Source organism: Arvicola amphibius, chromosome 3 (genome assembly GCF_903992535.2).
Source record: "Arvicola amphibius chromosome 3, mArvAmp1.2, whole genome shotgun sequence".
In the NCBI taxonomy this organism is placed as follows: Eukaryota; Metazoa; Chordata; class Mammalia; order Rodentia; family Cricetidae; genus Arvicola; species Arvicola amphibius.
Window position 1 is genome coordinate 173,199,002 of NC_052049.1, and position 19,600 is coordinate 173,218,601.

Below are 19,600 nucleotides of genomic sequence, written 5' to 3' on the forward strand. Positions count from 1 at the left end.
CTGCTCCTCACTGTTCCCCTCGGCCGTGCTCCCAGGCCATGCGGGCCTGTTCCTCCTTGGTGCTCCCAGGAGGCAGTGAGGCCTTTCGGTGCAGGCCCCTTGGCCTCTCAGCCTCCTCCCGCAGTAGCACACCCTCATCGTGCTCTAGGGCTGGCAGGCGGGGGTGGTAGGGCTTGGGTGGAAGCGCAGGGGGGTCCATGGGGTCCTGAGGGATGACACACCCTGGGGCTGAGTGGCTTCTGCATGGCTGGGACTTGATGGAGTCAAGGACAGCAGACTCAGAGAGGCTGTAGTGGACAGGGAGGTAGGGCGGCTCAAGGTCTTCATCGCCATTCCAGGCCTGGCTTGGCATGGAGTCCATGGTGTCTGTTCGAGGTGGGGCCTCTGAGGAGTGCCCAAAGTTACTCTCACTCAAGGAGGACACACCGCTGCTGGCGCTGCCAGACAGCGTAGAGTTGCTGCCATCCAGGCCCGATTGGGGGCTTGTAGGGGAGGCTGGGATGGGGTGGAGAGGAGACTGTGCGAAGGAAAGGGTGGGTAAGTTAGAATCCCCTAGACAGGTGGACTGGCCTGCCATGTGGAGACCAAGAGTCTGCTTATCAACGAACGTTAAAATCTTATCAGCTTCATGTCTGTGTCTTCAGCAATGATTCCCCCCTAAGCATCTTCCCCCCCAAAGCAAGCTAGTGGGGCCCAGAATCACTATTTCTGCCCTGCCCTGGCTGCTGGGCACTGATGCACCTGGGACCAATTCCCAGGTTGGGTATGGTCTGGGTCATCAGGCAGAAGGAATCCTGCTGGGCCACAGATGAGGTGAGTGTTACTCTGTTGCTGAAATCTGTCACAGACTTGGTTTATTTGCAGAAAAATGAAGCTAACAAGAAGAGTCAAATTTTACTTCTTGAATTTTTTGTAGAACTTTAGTGCCTGATATTTCTCATTTTCAGTTGACACTAATTTTAAAAACTCTTATAAGCCACCACAGGGACATTTAATTAGCTATGGGACTACAGTGTGTTGAGAGCCTGTGGTATTGGCAGAGAGCTCCCAAGTTTCTCAATGCTCCCTACACACATACTCTTGTCATGTGTTGTCCATAAGACCCCCTGATCTCCCTGTCCTCATGTTCATTGCAGGATTCATGGGTCACCTGCTGCTCTAGTGTGGCTCTAGCCACCCCAGCTTCTGCCAGCTTAGGCTCTCAGGACAGAGGAGAGGAGAGGCAGGTTCTCTTGTAGGGTGTCTACAGCAGATGAGGCGGTGGGACAGGTGCTTCAGTACATTACCTTGCGCAGGGTCCGGGCAGGGAGGGCTGGGGGGGCATCACCCAGTGGGTGGTGGAAGGCGTCAAAGTGTAGGGAGTAATGACCTGCAAAGAGAGCAGAACCGTAGCCTCAACTGGGGACCCCTGCACAAGCTGCACAGCAGAATCACCTTGCTGGGCACTGGGCAGGTGTGGAAAAGTCCCCCAAGAACACCTCAGCATTGAAAGTCACTTTTCTTTACACTGACAGTCTGTAAAATACAGGTCACTGAGGTAAAGAATCCCATTCTATACAGGAGGTCAGGAGTTTGAGTGCTTCAGAGCCCATGAAACAGGCTTCAGGCAGGAGAAGTTCTGGTTCACTGGCAGGTTGATGGCAGACTGGTGAGTGGTGTATCTGGCACAGCTGGTTTTGTCGTCTTCAGCCTCCCTGCCTGGGAAGGCCTTACTGAGCTAGCTTGCAAGACTCAAAAACCTTACTGGCCCCAATAGTCAGCAGACTCCTTTCTGTGGTGTGAATGTTTTATCCTTGGCTGAGACGGCCTAGAAAGCTGCTGATCTAGCCCTTGGTCAGAGTTTGAGACGACAAGCTATTTGGGGGACCCGCTTACCATGCAGCAGGCTTCGGGGAGGCACTGGGGGAGCCAGGATGTGCCCCATGAGGGCAGACAGGAAGGGCTGGGCCTCTTGGGCTCCGCTATCCAGGCTCCAGCTGCTGGGGGCTGCTGGCACCGCTGAAGGGTGGAAAGAGATGGAGTGAACGGAGGTTACTTCTTGAGCTTCCCGCTCGGAGAAGCTGCCCTACAGCCTGAGGCTTTTCTTCGTCTGCTCTGTGTAGCCAGCACACAAGAGGCTTGTCAGGCCCTACAGCTGAAAATAGTAGCCAAGCAAGACACTGTGGCCCAGAGAGATGACTGGCCAGTGACTGAAGCTGCCTCTGAAGACAAGAGTAAGCTGATTTCTGAAGAGTGTTCAGGATAAAGCAGATTGAGAGAACATGCAATCAGTCTCTGGGATCTGTCAGAAGCAAAACCAGAAGACCACAGGAGAGAACAGGAAAGGCTGAAGAGATCAAGAACATAGCACAGGACACAGAACTCTTCACAAGTCAAGAATTAGGTCAAGGCTCTTGAACTGCCCATGCCCTGTGTGAAAAGCAGGGGGCAGGACAGGAGATGGAGACCGTGTCCTTTGAGAGGCAGCTCTGCTGGTTCTACAGGAAGCCTGTGGTAACATTGAGAACACTGAGCCATCCCTGTTCTTATGCCTACTGACTGGGTTTAAGAGCAAGACATTTTCTGGGCAAGAAGAGGTATTTAAGGTACCCACTGGAGTCTCAGCCTGGACCCAGGGGAACACAACTGCTTCCTGAGAAAGGGGGAGGCTACAGCTGGGGTGACAGTCCTTTGTTAAAGGGGAGAGAAGAGCAGTGGCTAGACCTTCACAATTTGGGGTTTGGCTACTCTGCAGGTGCAGGAAAGAAAATGTGAAGCTTGTTTAAATGGTTTTTTTCAGAGAACAAACACTAGGAAGAGGAAACATGCCTTTCCTCTGATGGAGCCTTTTGGAAGGGTAGCCTATGCAGAGTACAGGTGTCTAATACGGGTTCTGTTTTAAAACAGTGGTAGCTAAGGGAGCCTGAGGTATCCAAGGTTTGGGCTTTCATGGCCCAGATACTCAATGGAGAATTCCAAGGCCTGACAGGAGCTGGGAGCCTCTAGAAAAAGCTGGAATCTGGCCTTTGAGTAGGAGATGGTCCAAAGTGCTGGGCCCAATGCATTCCATGGATAAAGGGATGACATCATTTTTCTTCTCTTTGCTCAAGGACTAGCATGGGCTTACAGAACAGCAAGATAAAACTCCAGCTATAAGGTTGCTTAATCTCATGATATATTGATGGCTAATAGCAGGAAGAAGGGGCATCTGAATCTGATGAGTAGCAACTGAGCTGTTACCTGCAGAAAAGAATTCTGAATCTGATAAGCATCAGATGGCTTCCTCAGAAATCCTGAGACCAAGAATAGGCATATCTTCCTCCAGGTTCTCCAAGGTGCAGCAAGGGCTTCTTGGTTCTAAGCATCCAAGCTCTCATCTCCCAAACAAAAACAATACTTATGATGAAAGCCACAGGTCTCGGAAGTGGCAGCTTAGAGATGATCCTGTGAAGCTTCTTCTCTAAAAAGACCTGACAACCCAAGATCTCAGACATGCCCTTAACTCCCTAAAGAACTGAAGGGGCTGCTAAAATTTACCCCAAGGGTCCAAAGGAAGTTGAGGTCAGGGACACTATAGGGGAAGAATGCTAGGAAGGCTGTCATGGTGTACTTAGGATGATGTCTGAGTGAGTCATTCCATGTCAACCAGAAACCACAAATCTGCAGTGAGGCCAGTGAACCTTTGCCATGTAGTGTGGCCAAGAGAATGATTTATTCTAGGAGAAGAGCAGCGGCCCTCTGTGTCCTGACATCTGTCAGCATTAAAAGCTCTACAGCATTGGCCTGAGGTCCCCAGTGCATAGTTCCTGACCTGAGGGCAGCCTTGTCTTGTCCAGGTGTGACTGGCAAAAAAAAAAGAACCTACAGGTGAGAGGTAAGTTTCTAGGGGTACCTAGGCGTTAGTCTGGCCTGTGTATTACCAATGGGAAACTGCCTAATTTGTTGCCACTAAGTGTTGACCTTGTGGTTTGGATATGGTAGCTCTGGGCTCAGGTTTTGTTCTGAGACACCTGTCCTTCCCCCAGACACCAAGGGTGAGCGTGCCCAGCTTTTTACTGCAGTGTAGCTTGTGAGGCCTGAGGTTCTTCTGTGTCCAGCTGATGTAGCATCCTGGTCTGACCACCAATACTGATTTGAGCTCTGAGCTGTGTGATTCTTGGCTAGTTTTGAGATTGCTCTACATCTTAGGTGAAGAAAACCATTGTGGATTCTAGCCTTCCAGGCCAAAAAGGCCCATTGTTTTGGGGTCATAGGTAAAGGAATCCAAGGAGTCACTTTCGGGATGTGCAGCCTTGAGGTTAGGAAGGCATCTTCAGTAGGCCTTTTGTAGTGGAGCATCTGGCACTAATGCACACTAGGAACCAAGGTTTGGACCTAGTGTTTGGACTCCTTAAAAAGGACACAGAGTTTGTCCTTTACAACAGCCAACAGGAGTAACAATGACAGTGGGGAAAGCAGACAGCACTTGGTAAGCAGGTGCAATGACAACACGATGAAAGCTTTGAAGGGACATGGTCTGATGGGCTAAGGGGCAACAGACTATTGGTGGGAAGTGAATATGTACTAAGCACAGCAGATGGAGGCGAGGGGAGAACTATGGGACCAGGTTCTGCTTGACAGACAAGCTCAGCATGGTCCCCATTTAGGTACTGCTGTGCTAAAATTAACTTAGGTGTCTAGGGCTTCAGTCAAGGTTATAGAGGTTGGACACTAGTTCTTACATCAGCTTGCAGAACACAGGGTAATGTGTCACATCTATGCAGCTGCAGCTCTAGGGAGAGTTTCTCAGTGGTATGGTGTAGTACAGGTGGACCCAGCAGTCCCTGGCCAGAGTGGCTAAACAGTGACTGGACTTCACTGGAGCACACAGAGCTTTCTCTGCACAAACTTAATTTTGGAAATTCACTGTAGTATATATGTTCTATTCCTTTGGAGCTTTCACTGCCCACAGTCCATTCTGAGCTCCAAGAAGTTTCTGAAGCCCCAGATGGACCATCAGGCATACTAAATACTAGAAGTTATTAGGAAGAACCTAGGAAAGTAGATGCCCACAGCAGCCTGCGTTATAACGAATTACTCAAGGCAGATGGCAGATGGGCTTCTCTGAGGGTGGGCCCTAGAGAGAGGGAAATACAGACAGACAAACAGAATCCAGGCCAGCTGTGGTCTAAACAGTGACCTAGAAATTGGTCAGCACTACGTCTAGGGAGACAGACATGAGCATTTTGGTTGTGGCTCAGACCTGGACAGTTGGTAACTCAGGAACAAGAGTTAGACACTCAAGATGGGACAAACATGAGAGAGCTCCTAGAGAGAGGAAAATACCTTTTTCAGCCATAGACAGATTGGGATCACTGCAGGGTTTACAGGCTCCAACTACTTGCTGGAACAGGGCCCGCTGGAAGTTTGGTGGCTGAGGGAAGGAGAAAAATATCAAAGAGTGTAAGCGCAGCCAGCTACATCTGGGAGGCAGTGTTATGGACTACAGGTGCCAGGATGTTCTAAGCTCAGATGAGGATATCAAAGCAGTAAGATAGCTCATGCTTGAGATGTGCTGAGAGCTTCACACAGCCCTGGGAAGGCTGTTACAACAGTCCAGGTATATTTGATCTGAGCACTTCATGGATATTTGAGACATCACCCAGGCTGTCATGTGCAAGACATCGGTACTTTCCATTATTCAACTGTCACATATTTCTATTTGCCAGGGAGACCACCGACAGAAAGGACTTAAAAACCCATCTGCTCCATGAGCACTGATAGGTCTCAATTCTTAGAAGTCCCCACCCAGATCCAGGTTAGCACTGAGGGGAGAGAAAGGCAGCACCCATACCTGGAGTCTGGCAGGTCCCATTGCTCTTCTGAGCAGCACCCATCAGATCTGCTCCCTGCCTGACAGAGGGGTGCCACTGAGAAACTCCTGGCACTTTGGGTCTAGGACAGTTACTTGGAAGTGACTTTTATGGCTCTGGATAGAAGGTCGGGGGCAAACTGCACAGGACCAAGTGTTATTTGCTGGTCCAAGCATGATGTCTGGAAAACTAAGTGCGGAGGTCAACCCTAGCAGGACACACAGACGTCCTCCTACCTGTGTTTACTATAGCCTCCTCAGGATGCAGAGGAGTGGGACTGTGCAGGTCAGAAAGCTGGCTAGAGGTTTAGGAAGCCACCCAAGCAGGTACAGTCCATGTCGCCAGTCTCTCAAAACCTACACTGGATTTCTGGCCCTCAGATTCACTACCTTGAGGAGTCCAACAGCTTTCTTACAACAGAATGAGGGAGGCATGCAAGACTGTGCATGCAAAGGTTTAGCAGATGCAATGAGGGAGCCCAAGCCAACACACTTGTAGCAGAGGACAGTTAGTCAAGGCGAGGCCTGCTACCTGTCCATTCTCTAGGATGGCTGCTGGATACATGGCACTGCTTGGGCGGTCCCGATGTGCGGGCAACAGCAACATCATTTCCCGGGCATGTCGGTACTTATCTGGCAGAGAGGGAGAGCCTGTAACCAAGTGAGAACAATCACGAACAGATGACAAACCACAGATGGAGGGCTCAGTGGCCAAGCATCCTTAGGACTGGGGACCAGGGTAGGTGTCCCTTACAGCTAGGGTGAACTCAGCAAAACACAGAATGAAGGAGATCTAGTGAACAGACGGTGAAGACTGAATCTGCTATCTTGGCTGAGGCACATTCATTGACAGAGGCCACCACCATACCCAGAGGCAGAAGGTAAGGAGAGTTGTGGCCTGGTGCAGGGTGCTTAGGGTTTTTGAACCTTGTGTTCTCAGGAAGAAATGTGGTCTGAATAATGGGCTCTTCCAGAGGACTCGGGTGTGGGCCAAGGTCAGCTTGTGATAGAGCCATCACACAAAGACAAGAAACACTTGGAATAACAACCACATAGTTCTGACTTGACATACTGGGTCTACACACACTTACCTTCTCCAAACACCAGTGGTTCTGTTTTCAACTGGCTTCCAACTACCCTTTTGGCATATCCCTTCCAGAGGGTAGGTTCCCACTGCCTTGATACTGCCTACCTGTCAAACCTATTACAGCTCTATAGTTAGGCTAGCTGGAAGCCTTGGACCCTGTAGACAGGTGGTTTGATACTTGCTGACCCTTGAATGCTCTGGGAGAATGCTCTTGTACTCTGTAAAGATTTGTCACTTATATTGGTTTAATAAAATGCTGATTGAACAGTAGCCAGGCAGGAAGTATAGGCAGGGCAACCAGACTAGGAGAATTACGGGAAGAGGAAAGGCAGAGATGCAGTTGTCATTCAGAAGCAGAGGAAGCAAGATGAGAATGTGTTACTGAGATAAGGTACCAAGCCACATGGCTAAACATAGATAAGAATTATGGGTTAATTTAAATTGTAAAAGCTAGTTAGTAATATGCCTGAGAAATAGGCCAAACACTTTATAATTAATATAAGCCTATGTGTGTTTATTTGGGACTGAATGGATGTGGAACCAGGTGAGTTCAGGGACATGGAACTAACCCAGAAAGCAAGGGATGTAGACCCAGGCTTTTTCCTCCCTTACTGTGTAGCCCTGGCTGTCCTGGAACTTGCTCTGTAGACCAGGCTGGCTTTGAACTCAGAGTTATTTGCCTACCTCTGCCTCCCATTGTCCATCTAGACACAGGTTCTTGAGTTGACTTATTTCATGTTATTTTCCTTTTGTTACTTTTCAGGTCCTTTTTCTATGAAGCCAGTGCAGTGATTGCTGGCTGAGGTGCTATTAAAGCATTGAGGAACTTCCCCTCTGTGGTTCTTAAGAGAACTTTTTATAGAAACAGTAAGATACTGCTGGCTTTCCCGTGGTAGGGTGATAGGAACACTTCTGCAAATACACACTATTTATTGTATCAGACAACTGAATAGCCACAGTGCCTCCAAGGCAGAGTCATCTCGACCTCAATGTTTCTGGCTGACTCAACACTGAAGAGCTGGACAGTAGAGAATAGTCATGGGCTCCAGCTGAGAGGTGAGTCTGCAGATCCCAGAGGGCATCTGAGTCTCTGAAACCCACTGTCTCTGTGGCTCTCCTCTGGGCCTGTGGTGCTGGTACTAGAAAAAAAACTCTAACAAATCAAAGCAAAATCAGGTCTTCATTCAGCTTACTGCAGGAGTCCTTGAGAAGTCCAGAGGTTCATTTTAGTCCAAAAAGAACATAAATACCAACAATGTAATTTTTCTGCTGTTATTTTTGTAACTTTTTCTACAGCTGTTCTGAGAGAACCTCTGGGCTGGCTTTAGGACTTTTATAACATCCTTCAATAATAAGGGAATGCATAGAGTATGGTTACTTAAAATTCTTTGTTTTGTATCTTTACTGATATTTATGTTCTACTTTAAAATTTGTGCTTTAAGGCAATCTCAAGAAGATGGCTATGTAGAGAAAAGAAATTTTAAAAAAGCTCCAAATCCCATTGATTTGTCTCTGTCTTCCCAGATGAGAGACTGTGAATGCCCCTAAGCCCCGCGGGCAACCTCTAGACATGATTATTTGCACAGGACAAAAAGAAACATCACTTTGAGATCAGCGCACCTAGAAAATCTGTCTATTCAATGCCTATTCCACAGTAGGCATCGGCTGGAAGTGCTTCCCTCAGGCTATGTTCTCTCACCTCAGAAAGCCTGGCTCATAAGACCAGCTGTGCATCCATATGTGCTTCCTTGATTCATGCTGGGGCTGCATGGAGGAGCATCATCCTGAAGGTCTGGGGTTCTGGTGAGGACTTACTTTCAAGTTGTGGCGGCCACTTGTGTGTTACAACAGAAGAGTAGGGTGTACTAATTTTCTTCAATTCAGCTGCCTCACTTTCCTATGCCCTAGGCAGTCAGTCCTTGGTGGGACAGAGTGTTGTTAACTTTCATGAATACATTTAAATACTATGAGGGCTTGTCTGTTCATGGAGCTTCTGAACTACTTCAGCTACGCTCCAATAATCAATCCGGAAGTTGGGTCCTAGTGCCACTATTTCCCGGGTCTTATCAGCCTTTTGACCAGCAAGGGGAGCCATGGACTTAACAAGAATTTCAACTGTACTTTATTGTTCTCCCTGTTCTCCCAGACTTCTAGTTACAAGAACCATAGCAGAGGTTGTCAATGGGTATGTAAAAGAAGAACAACGGTCTTATGACCTAGGAGTGCGGAACTGGACTCTATTCCAGACCATATTCAAAGAAACTTTTCCCTCACTGGTAACAAGGGACATTAAAGAATGAACAGACCCCTCACTGCCTTGTTTATCAAGAGTACATCCCATAGCCACATCTACTTGAAAACATCAGACTTATCCTATGATGTTGTACAGTCCTTTTCAAAACTATTTATTTTTAAAGGTATTCAATTTTACAGTATGGTGAGTGACAGCATACACATGCCTGGGTGTGTGAGTGGAGGTCAGAAAGCGACTTCTGAGAGCCAATTCTTTCCTTCTTCCATGGGTACCAGGGAGTGAACTCAGGCAATGCAGGCCTATGTGACAAGTGCTTTTACCCACTGAGCCATCTCACTGGTCCCATGCAGTTTGTCTTCCCCCACACGTTCGACACTGTGCCTGACAGGCATCTGGGTGTGCAGCTCTCTCCAGACGGCTGGTGTAAAGACTTTATGAATGAGGTAGTTGAAAGTGCCTTCCTTTCTTTCTAACTGCTTCTGCCCTTGCTATTAGTTCCCCGCTTTGGGCCAAGTTCTATTTAACTATTTTGTTTATTTATACACTTAATGCCGCAGACAGGGAAGAGGCTTTTTTCAACTTTCCTCTGTGTAATAGCCTGGAGTTCAGCCATTGTCAGAGTTTGTCTCTAAAAATGGCAATCATCAGTGACTTCCTTTTCTCAACTCTATGCTCTGCTCCTCATGAAACATCTTGTTAATTCATAATTCTAAGACACAACTGTTTTAAGATATCTAAGGTTTGAGAACACTTTATACTATGCCACAACAGATAACAAAGACATTAGAAAGAAAGAGATAACCAGGAGAACTTTTTTCCTGTTTCACTTATTGGACAAGAGCCATGCAGTTTCTCCACTGAGCACTCAATAAAAACTTATGAGGGACCAAATCAGTTACTAGTCACTGTGGTCCGCAGGAATCATGCAGTGAGATTTCAGCTGATAGAGTAGAAGGCTGACCCACCAGAGCAAATGCGTTATGATGGAGATAAACACAGTTCTCAAGGTGCTGGGCCCACCAACTTTTGTATATCGGCTAATTCTCACAGTGGCTCTCTTGTGAAGCCATTCGCTCTCCTTTGGTACAAGATTCGGCAGAGTATGGATCACTGGACCCAATTCTTTCCCATGTACTGGTATATTGGGACATCCCCCCCACACACTCTGAGGGACCTCCAGTGGGAAATTCAGTCAGAGGGGAATAACTGAGTTTTCTCCTGGGTCATGTCTTTTTACTGAAGGAGAGATGTAATACTGGCTACCAAGTAGCAGCACAGCAGCAAATACTGCCAGAGCAAGATTTAAAGTCAGCTGGTGACCCAAACCCTCAAGTATGGGTGCTGAAAATATAAGCATCCTCTAACACAATGATGGGGTTGCTAGGCAGGGAGACAGTTAATCAACAGCTCCTCAGCAGCCGTCATTTAAGGCATGCAAATATCAATGTTGGAGTCATCTTTGACAAATGTCATCATCAGTGGCAGGTAATACTCTGGGAGATAGGGAATTAAAGACTACTAAAATGAGACAGATTTTTACACACTATATGGAAAATCTCTATGATGCTTATGACCATTTCCAAGTGCTGGCCTTCCTTCCATGGACAGATTAAAAATAAACAGTACTGGTCCTTCAGTAAGTGATGACGATCCACCAACTGGTTGTAACTAAGGTTAGAGCTAAATCAGTAACAAGGGCTCCAAACTGGCCTCAAACAAAGTCAAAAGGTAAATTAACAGCAATATATGCTGTTGTTTGTTCATTATTAGCCTAAAGCTAAGAAATCTAGAAGGTAAAATCGACAACAATAAAACTCAGGTAGTTATTACATCTATCTTGGGTGTGCCCTAAATTCTAGGCTACCCAGAACAACTTTAAGCTAACCACAAGGCTAAACCAAACTCAAACATTTCCTCCTTAGTGGGTCCAAAATGTGGAACACTGCTTGTGCACTCTAGGCCTATGTCACTCCCTTAGGAAGGCAAATTTGCATCCCATCAATAAAAACTACACAAGCAGGTCAAGCATGGACACACCTTTAACTCCAGCTTTTGGGAGGCAGAGGCAGGTAGATCTCTTGTGATTTTTTGAGCCAACCTGGTCTACATATTGACTTCCAAGGCTAGCTAGGGGTATATAGTGAGAATCTATCTCAAAACAAAATCCAAAACAAAAAACATCCCACAACCAAAAAGGCTCTGGATACTCAGTTTCTCTCTTGTCCTCACTTTGTTTTCCAATGCATTTTTTTTTTTTTTTTACTTTTCGTTCTATTAAAGATATAACTTTCTTTTTCTCTTCTCTTTCCATCTCACTTTTTGGACAGCTACTCAATCCTAGGTGTACTTCTCTGACATTCTGGGCATGCCCTCTCCCAGTAATCCTAACCCAAGGATTCCCACTCCTCACTGCAGCTTCTATAGATTTACAGTGCTGACCCAACCTGCTTTTTGATTTTCAGCACAGAGAGAATAGCTTTCTCTTTCCCCTTCTATCTCTTCCCTTCAGGCTGATGGGAACTCTAGCTTGCTTGCCTGTTATTTTATCAAACTCCAATAAAATTGCTTTTGATTTTTAAGTCTCCTTTTAAATTCTTTTATCCATCTACAAAAGGGATTCGGTGTCCCTTGGTGACAGCAAGGCCACTCTCAAAGATACAGGCACAGATGAAAGGAAGACAAGTGGGGTTCATGAAGCTTTCTCTTCTCCTTCAACAAGCAGCATCCTGCCATCCTTACCTCGGGTGCTAGAAGGGGCAGAGGTAATCATCTGGGATGGTGCTGAATGAGTGGAACTCAGGCTGGAGGAAGAAGGGCTTGCCTGGGATGAGGATAGAACAGAGACGTTGGTGACTGAGCCCTGGTACCTGGGGTTGTGATATGCAAGCTGCAAAGGAAAAAAAATTGGCATTCTGAATGATCAGTACTGTAAAGCTGGTACAGAGAGAGCTGGCTTATGCACCCATGACCTGAAGTACCCTAACCAAGTAACTGATATTGTATTCTGGACTCTGCTAGAAGGTGGACTAATTAATGGTAAGCACTATGGACTACAAATAAAACCCACATGGAGCAAGACAGTTGTGCTTGCTATCTATTGTGCTACACATGGAGAAGAATTCGGGACTTAGCCATCAGAACTACCAAGCAGGAGGCTAATTTGCCATTGTAACCTGTTAGAGCAGCAGGTCTGAAGCTAGGTTTCCTGCTTGTGAAATAAGGTATGGAAACTAAGATGGGGTGGTATTAGAAACAAGGCTGCCTTTCTAGCTATGGAAGGTGTGTTCTGAATCCAGGAACTAGAGAACTTGGTAGAGCTTCCAGTCATCAGACCAGACTCCAGAAAGGTGAGTCCTCTAGCCATGTTACCCTGTTCATTCTCACAGCTCAGTACCTGCATGTGGTGGTAGAGGTCTTCAGGAGCTTCACCCATAGAGCTGTCACCCATCATCACCATGTTCCCTGCTTCACTAGACGCATGTGAGGAGAGAGATGATGATGAATGGCGGCCTGTGCCCATTAAGTTCATGGGGCTGTGAACAAGAGTAGGAGACAGGGAGGAATCAGGTAGTAGCTAGAGGAAAGCATGCTAGGCAGTAGGGACAGTGGACAGATTTGTGAAACAGTGATATCAAGCCCAAGCCAGCACTGGTTTGGAGTGTTCTATAATCAATGTTCACATCTGTCTGAGGCCTGGAGGAATCCTGAGCCCCACTTTGCCACTGGCCTGGAAAGGCTTATGCTAGTACAATCTCTCCTTACAGTTAAATGGATCAGAGCCATTCAGTATGAAGGCACTAGCAGTATATCAGGAGGAAAGAGAGAGAGAGAGAGAGAGAGAGAGAGAGAGAGAGAGAGAGAGAGAGAGAGAGAGAGGATAAATCAGGTCAGGAATCTTACATCCTTCTTCCTATGGAATATCAGTCTGAACAGTGCTAATCTAGCATACACTATTATGAGATTTGCTCTGAGCTCAGAGGAGTCTTATAGGGATGAAGACACTATCAAAAGATAGCTGTAAACTCTCTGTGGGTTTTTGCCTGTATCTGTGGCTACAAGTTTCCCAACAACTTTCCTCTATCAATATCAGGAGGCTGTTTGTTCAGTTGTTTCTGTTCTCATTTTCTGAGTGGCCACTCTTCTGGGTTGCTGATCATGTTGGAAAAGAAATCTTAGTGAGAGACTCCTTGTACTGGCTTCCTTTCCTAAACCTGGCTTTCCTGTCCTAAAGGCTTTGAGTATTCCCACTTATGCCTGCTCAGGTCAGAACTCTTGAGTTTTGAGCAGTCATTACTTGAATGCCCATACCACCAATATTATTAGCTTCCTTAAAAACAATCAACGATCTTTATTCTCTTTGGGCTCATGTCCAAAGGCACATATGAACACGACCGCGCTGGCCCTGTCCCCTACCTCTTACCTCTGTTCACAGGACTGGCGAGGTTTCTTGTTCACATCATGCATGTTTAAGTTCTTTGCCTGGATCTTGTCCCGTCACTCTTCTAATGTGGACTCTTTACTGCCTAGAAAACCTCTGTCCTTCAAGACTTATCCCAATATCCCCTCCTGTGTACTCAGAATACCATGTGTGTGCTTCTGTTACATAGGATAGTGACCAGTTAGATGCAGGTGAAATGCCACTGACTGACCAGTGTAGGAGCTGCTTGAGGCAAGGCTGGGGCCTAGGGGTTAAAAGGACATGTGAGCACAAACAAGTACTTTCTGCAGGTCTTTTTCTCTGATGTTTATCCTCCAGACCTACCTCTCTGGAGGAAACCTTCCACAGTCCTAATGCCATACCTGTGCCTGTGGGTCATCTTGATGTTCTCAGGGCTCATGGGGCTATGGGATGCCAGAACATTTCCCCGTGGGGTGCTGGTGCCTGAACATGCAGGACTTAGCTTATCCAAACCTGGAAACTCCTGTTGAGAAATGAATACTTGTTCATAGAAAGCAACGAATAGACAAGGGGAAGGAGAGATGAGTTCAAGGTAAAAATGTAAAACAAATGAACAAACAAAAAACAGAACCATATGATATACTTCTCGTTTCTTCTGGACCATCACATCTTCATTACTAAATACTTCTGCAAGCATACTGGAGCCTAGACCAGATGTTATGGAGTCCCAGGTAAAATTCCACTGAGAGACACATCTGGAATAGGCTGAAGTGAATCTGAGTTCATAGGAGAATGTTAACAGGCTTCCTGACTTCACAGTAAGCAGAACAGAGACTGGAAAGGAGGAGAGGAAGACTTATCGGCTGTTAGTTAGTGCAAACTCTCACATAAGAACTGGTGCTGGGTTTTATTGGATCGCTGAATGGCTCAGCTCTTAGTGACCTGAGTTAAGTTGCTTGTGACACAGCCTCTAGGGAAATACGAAACAACGTCCTGATGTAAGTAAGCAGTTCTACCTTTAGCATAATTAAATTCTTACTAAGTATGTAGACTTCTTGGCAGAAACTACAAATCTAACTTCCCACTGGGTGATAGAAAGCATATGATCTCTGTCTCTGTGACAATGAGGAAATTTTGTTGTTGTTGCTTTTTTTTTGCCTCTCCCTCTCAAGTGCTGGGATTAAAGGTATGCACTACCACTACCCTGCGACAATGAGGAATTTTTAGAGCATAACTTTATCCAGGTTTTCTCAAGATCTTCATAATATATGATGGACAAAAACTCTTGTCTACAGGGTATGTTTCTGAGCTAGACTTAAAGTGGCAGGCACATTTTCCAGATTCTTCTTCTCAAGCAGGTATAATGTTACAGTGTGTTTCTGCAATGTGCACAATAGGGGCCTTCAAGTTTATGGGCAAGCACTTGGTGCTTTTGTTGCAGTGATCTGACTGCAGAGATGTGGCAGGAAACCCCCTGGTGCCAGGCTCTACACTGCCTGGGCTACGAGATGGCATGGGAACTTGCATAGAGCAGAGACCAGCCATGCTAATGAGGTGGAATCCCATCAGATTCAGTGATGCTACTCAAGTTCTTTACTAGCCAGTGATCTTAGTTTTAAAGAAAAAATATTTATGTTCTACATAAACTCTATGGAAGGCCATGGGAGAACCATACCAAGAAGCAGAAATTTTGTAAGCTATAGAAATTTCTCTGCAAAGTGGGCCAGTCTCTAAAACTGTAATGAGCGTCTTTTTCTATTTTGCTTTTCATGCTGTCCACTTTTTTTGTTTTTCGAGACAGGGTTTCTCTGTAGCTTTGGAGCCTGTCCTGCTCTTGTAGACCGGGCTGGCCTTGAGCTCACAGAGATCCTCCTGTCTACTCTTGCAATGAATTGGATGAGGGAATCTGGAGAGACTAGAACTATAACCTGTAGCATACAAGAACAAAGCAGGCCAGTTCCAAGTGGGACAGCTCACTGAGTCCTTGGGTGGTTCAAACTCCAGGCCTTTATGTCATCTCTAAAGAGGAAACTTCTCTCTGACAGCTATATTTCTTTGTTTCCCTAATACTTATACCTGGCGGCACTCAGTAAAATGAGAAGAGCACCTCACAGGTATCTTGGTGGGTATTTTGGCTCATGGCCACTGAAGTCTGGGAGCCAAGACATTTAACAGAAAGTCTACTCTAGAAATAATTTAGAATCAGCCTTGTGATTAAAATTGGATAAGGGTATGTGATGTGAATAGGGGCCTGGGGACTCAGTGCTACCTGAATCTCATCTCCAACCAGCCATCATTCCATGCCAAGGAAAACTGATCCTGGAATACAGGTCCTGCCTGTGTGCATTAGTTCTTGGGCCAAATCTGCTATGGAAGGTGAAGAGCCAGGTCAAACTTAGGTAGATAATCTGGGGGCTGGTATGATACCTGCCTGACACCTTCAACAGAAGTCAGAATGAAAGTACTTGGTGCCGAATACTTTCTTAGATGTGATCCTGGATCATAAGACATTACAAAGTAAATTGAGAAGGGAAAAATAAAGTTAGAGGGGAAGAAAAGGCAAGAAGGAGGGAAGGTAGACAGGGAGAAGGAATGAGAGAAGGGGGAAGAAAATGGGTAGGGAGAGAAAAGAACAGAGATGAGCCAGTTCAGGCCATACATTTATTCTTGAGGTCCTTGACAAGCAAAATATCTCCAAAGAAATTCCTGAATATGAGCCCTTTCTGCATGTGGAAAGCTCTATTAGCACAGAGCCTAGAAAAATGTTCTTTGCCATGAGTCTGACTCTTTCTTTGGAAGTGAACCAATGAGAAGATATTGAGCACCTGGCTTTGGATACAGTACCCACCACCCCCACCTCCCACCCCTTGTGACAGGAACAGCTTCTCTCCCACCTTTCCCCACTTCCTACTTTTTTTTTGACTGTGGTATAGGTGTAGAGAAAGTGAAAGTTGGTTCTAGTGGGCAGGCATGGGATCAGCTTACATGGTACAGACTGGCCCTCATCATCTGGAACTGATCAATCAGCTTCTTATGCAGAGGCCGCATTTCTGGATGCACAAACTTCTCGTGGACTGCCAGCCCAACTCCAAGAACATGGACCTATGAGATTTGTCAAATAAGGCCTCTATGTTTAGCAGGAAGCAACCTCTGAGAACTGTGTCATTTTGTAGTAAGTAACTTTTCCCACTGGTTTTGGACCTTCTAAGTCCTACAAGCCATACCTGTTCCTGCATTAGCTCTTTGAGCTGAGCAATCTTCTCAGCATCTCCTGGGTGCTTGGAGATGTAATCTTTATCGAAGAAGGCCTGTAAAAAGAAAGTTCAGGCAATAAAGACCTGTCCTAGTCTTAGATGGAGCCCTTAAAAGGCAGCCAGGTTGCTTCCTCATAGGTGTCCTTCAGCACCTCCAGCTTGACCTGGTTGAACACCTAACAGTCAGGAATTGTGTATTTTCTGTGCCTGGAAAAGACTAGAGGTGGTCTAATATGAGGCTGGATGCTAGCTCTGGTTTCTCACAAAGCTTGGATGGCATGACTATGCCAGGCAGAGCTGGTGATATTTTATTTGCATTTTAATAAGTAAGCTTGCCTGAAGATCAGAGAGTAAAACAGTCACACTGATCACCTGTAGAGATCAGGCAGTGGTAGCACACACCTTTAATCCCAGTAGCCACACTAGTTCACCATAGAAACCGGGTGGTAGTGATGCACATCTTTAATCCCAGTGGTAGAGAGGAATATAAGTTGGGGTGAGACAGGAACTCATTTCTGATCTTCAGGTTGAGGCTCAATATCTGTCTCTGGGTTTTTATTATTCGTGCTACGTGCACCAGTTTCTTAGGTAGCCTGTCTCCATGAAAGACTAGGTTTCTTTTTTTTCCTTTGGTTTTTCAAGACAGGGTTTCTCTGTATCTTTGGAGCCTGTCCTGAAACTAGCTCTTGTAGACCAGGCTGGCCTCAAACTCATAGAGATCCGCCTGACTCTGCCTCCCGAGTGCTGGGATTAAAGGTGTGTGCCACCACTGCTCAGCAAGACTGGGTTTCTTTCTTTTTTTTCAACTTTTTTTTCCAGTTTATTTATTTTTTATTAAAAATTGCCATCTCCTCCCCTCCAAGACTGGGTTTCTTAAGGACCCCAGGAAGCTACTTTATAATTAGATGAGTTATTCATCTGACAGAGACTGTGTGTGTGTGTTGGGGGGTGGGAGCCAGAGATATGTGCTACAGAAATAGAGAGTGGCTACGAGTTTACAACTTTTATCTCAGAACCACCTCGTCCAGAAGACGGTATAACTATGGGGAGAGGAGCCTGTGAACTGTGTTCTTAGCCAGGCTGACTAGCTAAGTTTGGTCAAGGCCTCCATCTTACCTCCTGGTAGCGTGCAATGCCTCCATTGACAGCTGCATCAATGACACCATTCAGGCACATGCTGAGCAGATTGATGTTGCCATGCACTTGTTTGTGCTGATACTGGCTGATCAGAGCTCGCAGCTCCTGATTCTTATTCTCCACTACTTGGATGGCATTCTCCAGAGGACTCACCTCCACCTGTGGGCACACATAGAGTCCTCTCAGGCATGAAAACTGCTCCTCATATGCTGAGCACAGAGAGCAATTACCTGTGCTGCCAACCCTCCTTCCTGTGGACAGAAGACTTCACAGTGTTTTTACTTTTCTGACTTAAGAAAGTGCAGAGAATAGTGAGGAGGGTTAGTTCTGCAGTCAGGGATTTCTGGCTTATAGAATATCAGAGTTTATTTATTTTTTTTCATTTGTAAACTGAAAAATACCTGATGCTTAGGAGTGTCCTGTGGTCTAGATGAGAAGATATCAAAGCTTCTGGCATAGGATTGGCCTTAGAGAACTGAGGCCAGGTAGGTGCCAAACTTTGTTCTTTCTTTAGTCCTTAGAGAAAGCTCCCTAGAGATGGGCTAAAGAGTAGCAAGAAACTTCAAGCCTTCTGAGGCATAACTTACCAGTTCCCTCCTTTCCACTTCAAACCACCGAGAAATGCCAGGCAAGCTGTGGGTCAGTGTCAGTGTGGTGCGCTCAATCCACAGGCTCTGCAGGGAGGGCACAGACAAGGGCACAAAGTTAGACCTGATGGGAGGGAGCAAAGGCAATCGTTCCTGAGAAGCTGGGCTTGCCCCAGATTTGCCATGTGCACTGCATCCATTTCCTGTACCTTGAATTCATTCTCTTTGTCCTTGGGGCCTTTGTGGAAAGGTCTGTCATACCGGAATTTCCTCACATTGTTGACACGGTAAAAGCTCTTGACACGATCAGGTACTCTATCCATTTGTAGAACATCCACATAATCTGGAATAGGTGTCACTGCATATATCTGTAAATCTGGACATGAAGTGAAGGAGAAATCTAGACTTGGCAAAAAAACCGACTGAAGTGGCAGCCTCTTGTCCTCTCCGTGATAAAGTGCACGCAGCCTTTGTTCCTTCCTGGAAGTTGTGGTGGAGGCAGCAGGATCCGTCAGACCTAAGCAGAGTTAGACAGACCTCCCTCCCTACCCCTTCCCTCCTGCTACAACAGAGAATGTCATGAGCATTCAGCCAAGGTGAGGTAGCAAGTGTCCTGCGCTGCCCCTTTAAGAGAGTGATTAAACAAGCAGGATGTGCAATGTCCACACCACAGAAATAAGTTTCTGGGTCTGCCCATAGTATCTAAATGGATTTTTATATAAAACAGTCTTTTTGTTTCCTTTATTTCTGTTTTTTCAGTTCTCTCTCTCTCTCTCTCTCTCTCTCTCTCTCTCTCTTTCTTTCTCTCTCTCTCTTTCTTTCTTTCGTGGCATTAGGGTTTAAGACCGAGGCTTTGGGATGGGAATGATAAGCTTATCCAATGGGCTGTATCTCTAGCCCCTTTTGCATTCTGACCCAGGGTCTCACTAAACTACCCAGGTTAATGTTAAATTCACCCTGTAGCTTTGACATGTCTTAAACTTGGTATCTTACTGGGATTATAGGCCTATGTCAACAGGTCCAGTCAATACAACCTTTCAATTAAAATTCTG

General features: G+C 46.1%; 1 protein-coding gene across 1 annotated transcript in view; it reads right to left on the reverse strand.

Annotated features, from left to right (window-relative positions):
• Positions 1-7: 7 nt before the first annotated feature.
• The window catches only part of Dock3 (dedicator of cytokinesis 3), a 337,144-nt gene continuing 317,551 nt past the window's right edge, over positions 8-19,600 (reverse strand). Inside the window, exons 42-53 of the mRNA XM_038322276.1 lie at positions 18,758-18,924; positions 18,549-18,635; positions 17,941-18,120; positions 16,795-16,878; positions 16,556-16,672; positions 13,972-14,093; positions 12,566-12,704; positions 11,911-12,058; positions 6,363-6,481; positions 5,305-5,392; positions 1,287-1,369; positions 8-517 (exon numbers count right to left, since the gene is read on the reverse strand). Coding sequence (XP_038178204.1) covers positions 8-517; positions 1,287-1,369; positions 5,305-5,392; positions 6,363-6,481; positions 11,911-12,058; positions 12,566-12,704; positions 13,972-14,093; positions 16,556-16,672; positions 16,795-16,878; positions 17,941-18,120; positions 18,549-18,635; positions 18,758-18,924 — 1,844 coding nt within the window. The remainder of the gene's footprint in view (positions 518-1,286; positions 1,370-5,304; positions 5,393-6,362; positions 6,482-11,910; positions 12,059-12,565; positions 12,705-13,971; positions 14,094-16,555; positions 16,673-16,794; positions 16,879-17,940; positions 18,121-18,548; positions 18,636-18,757; positions 18,925-19,600) is intronic.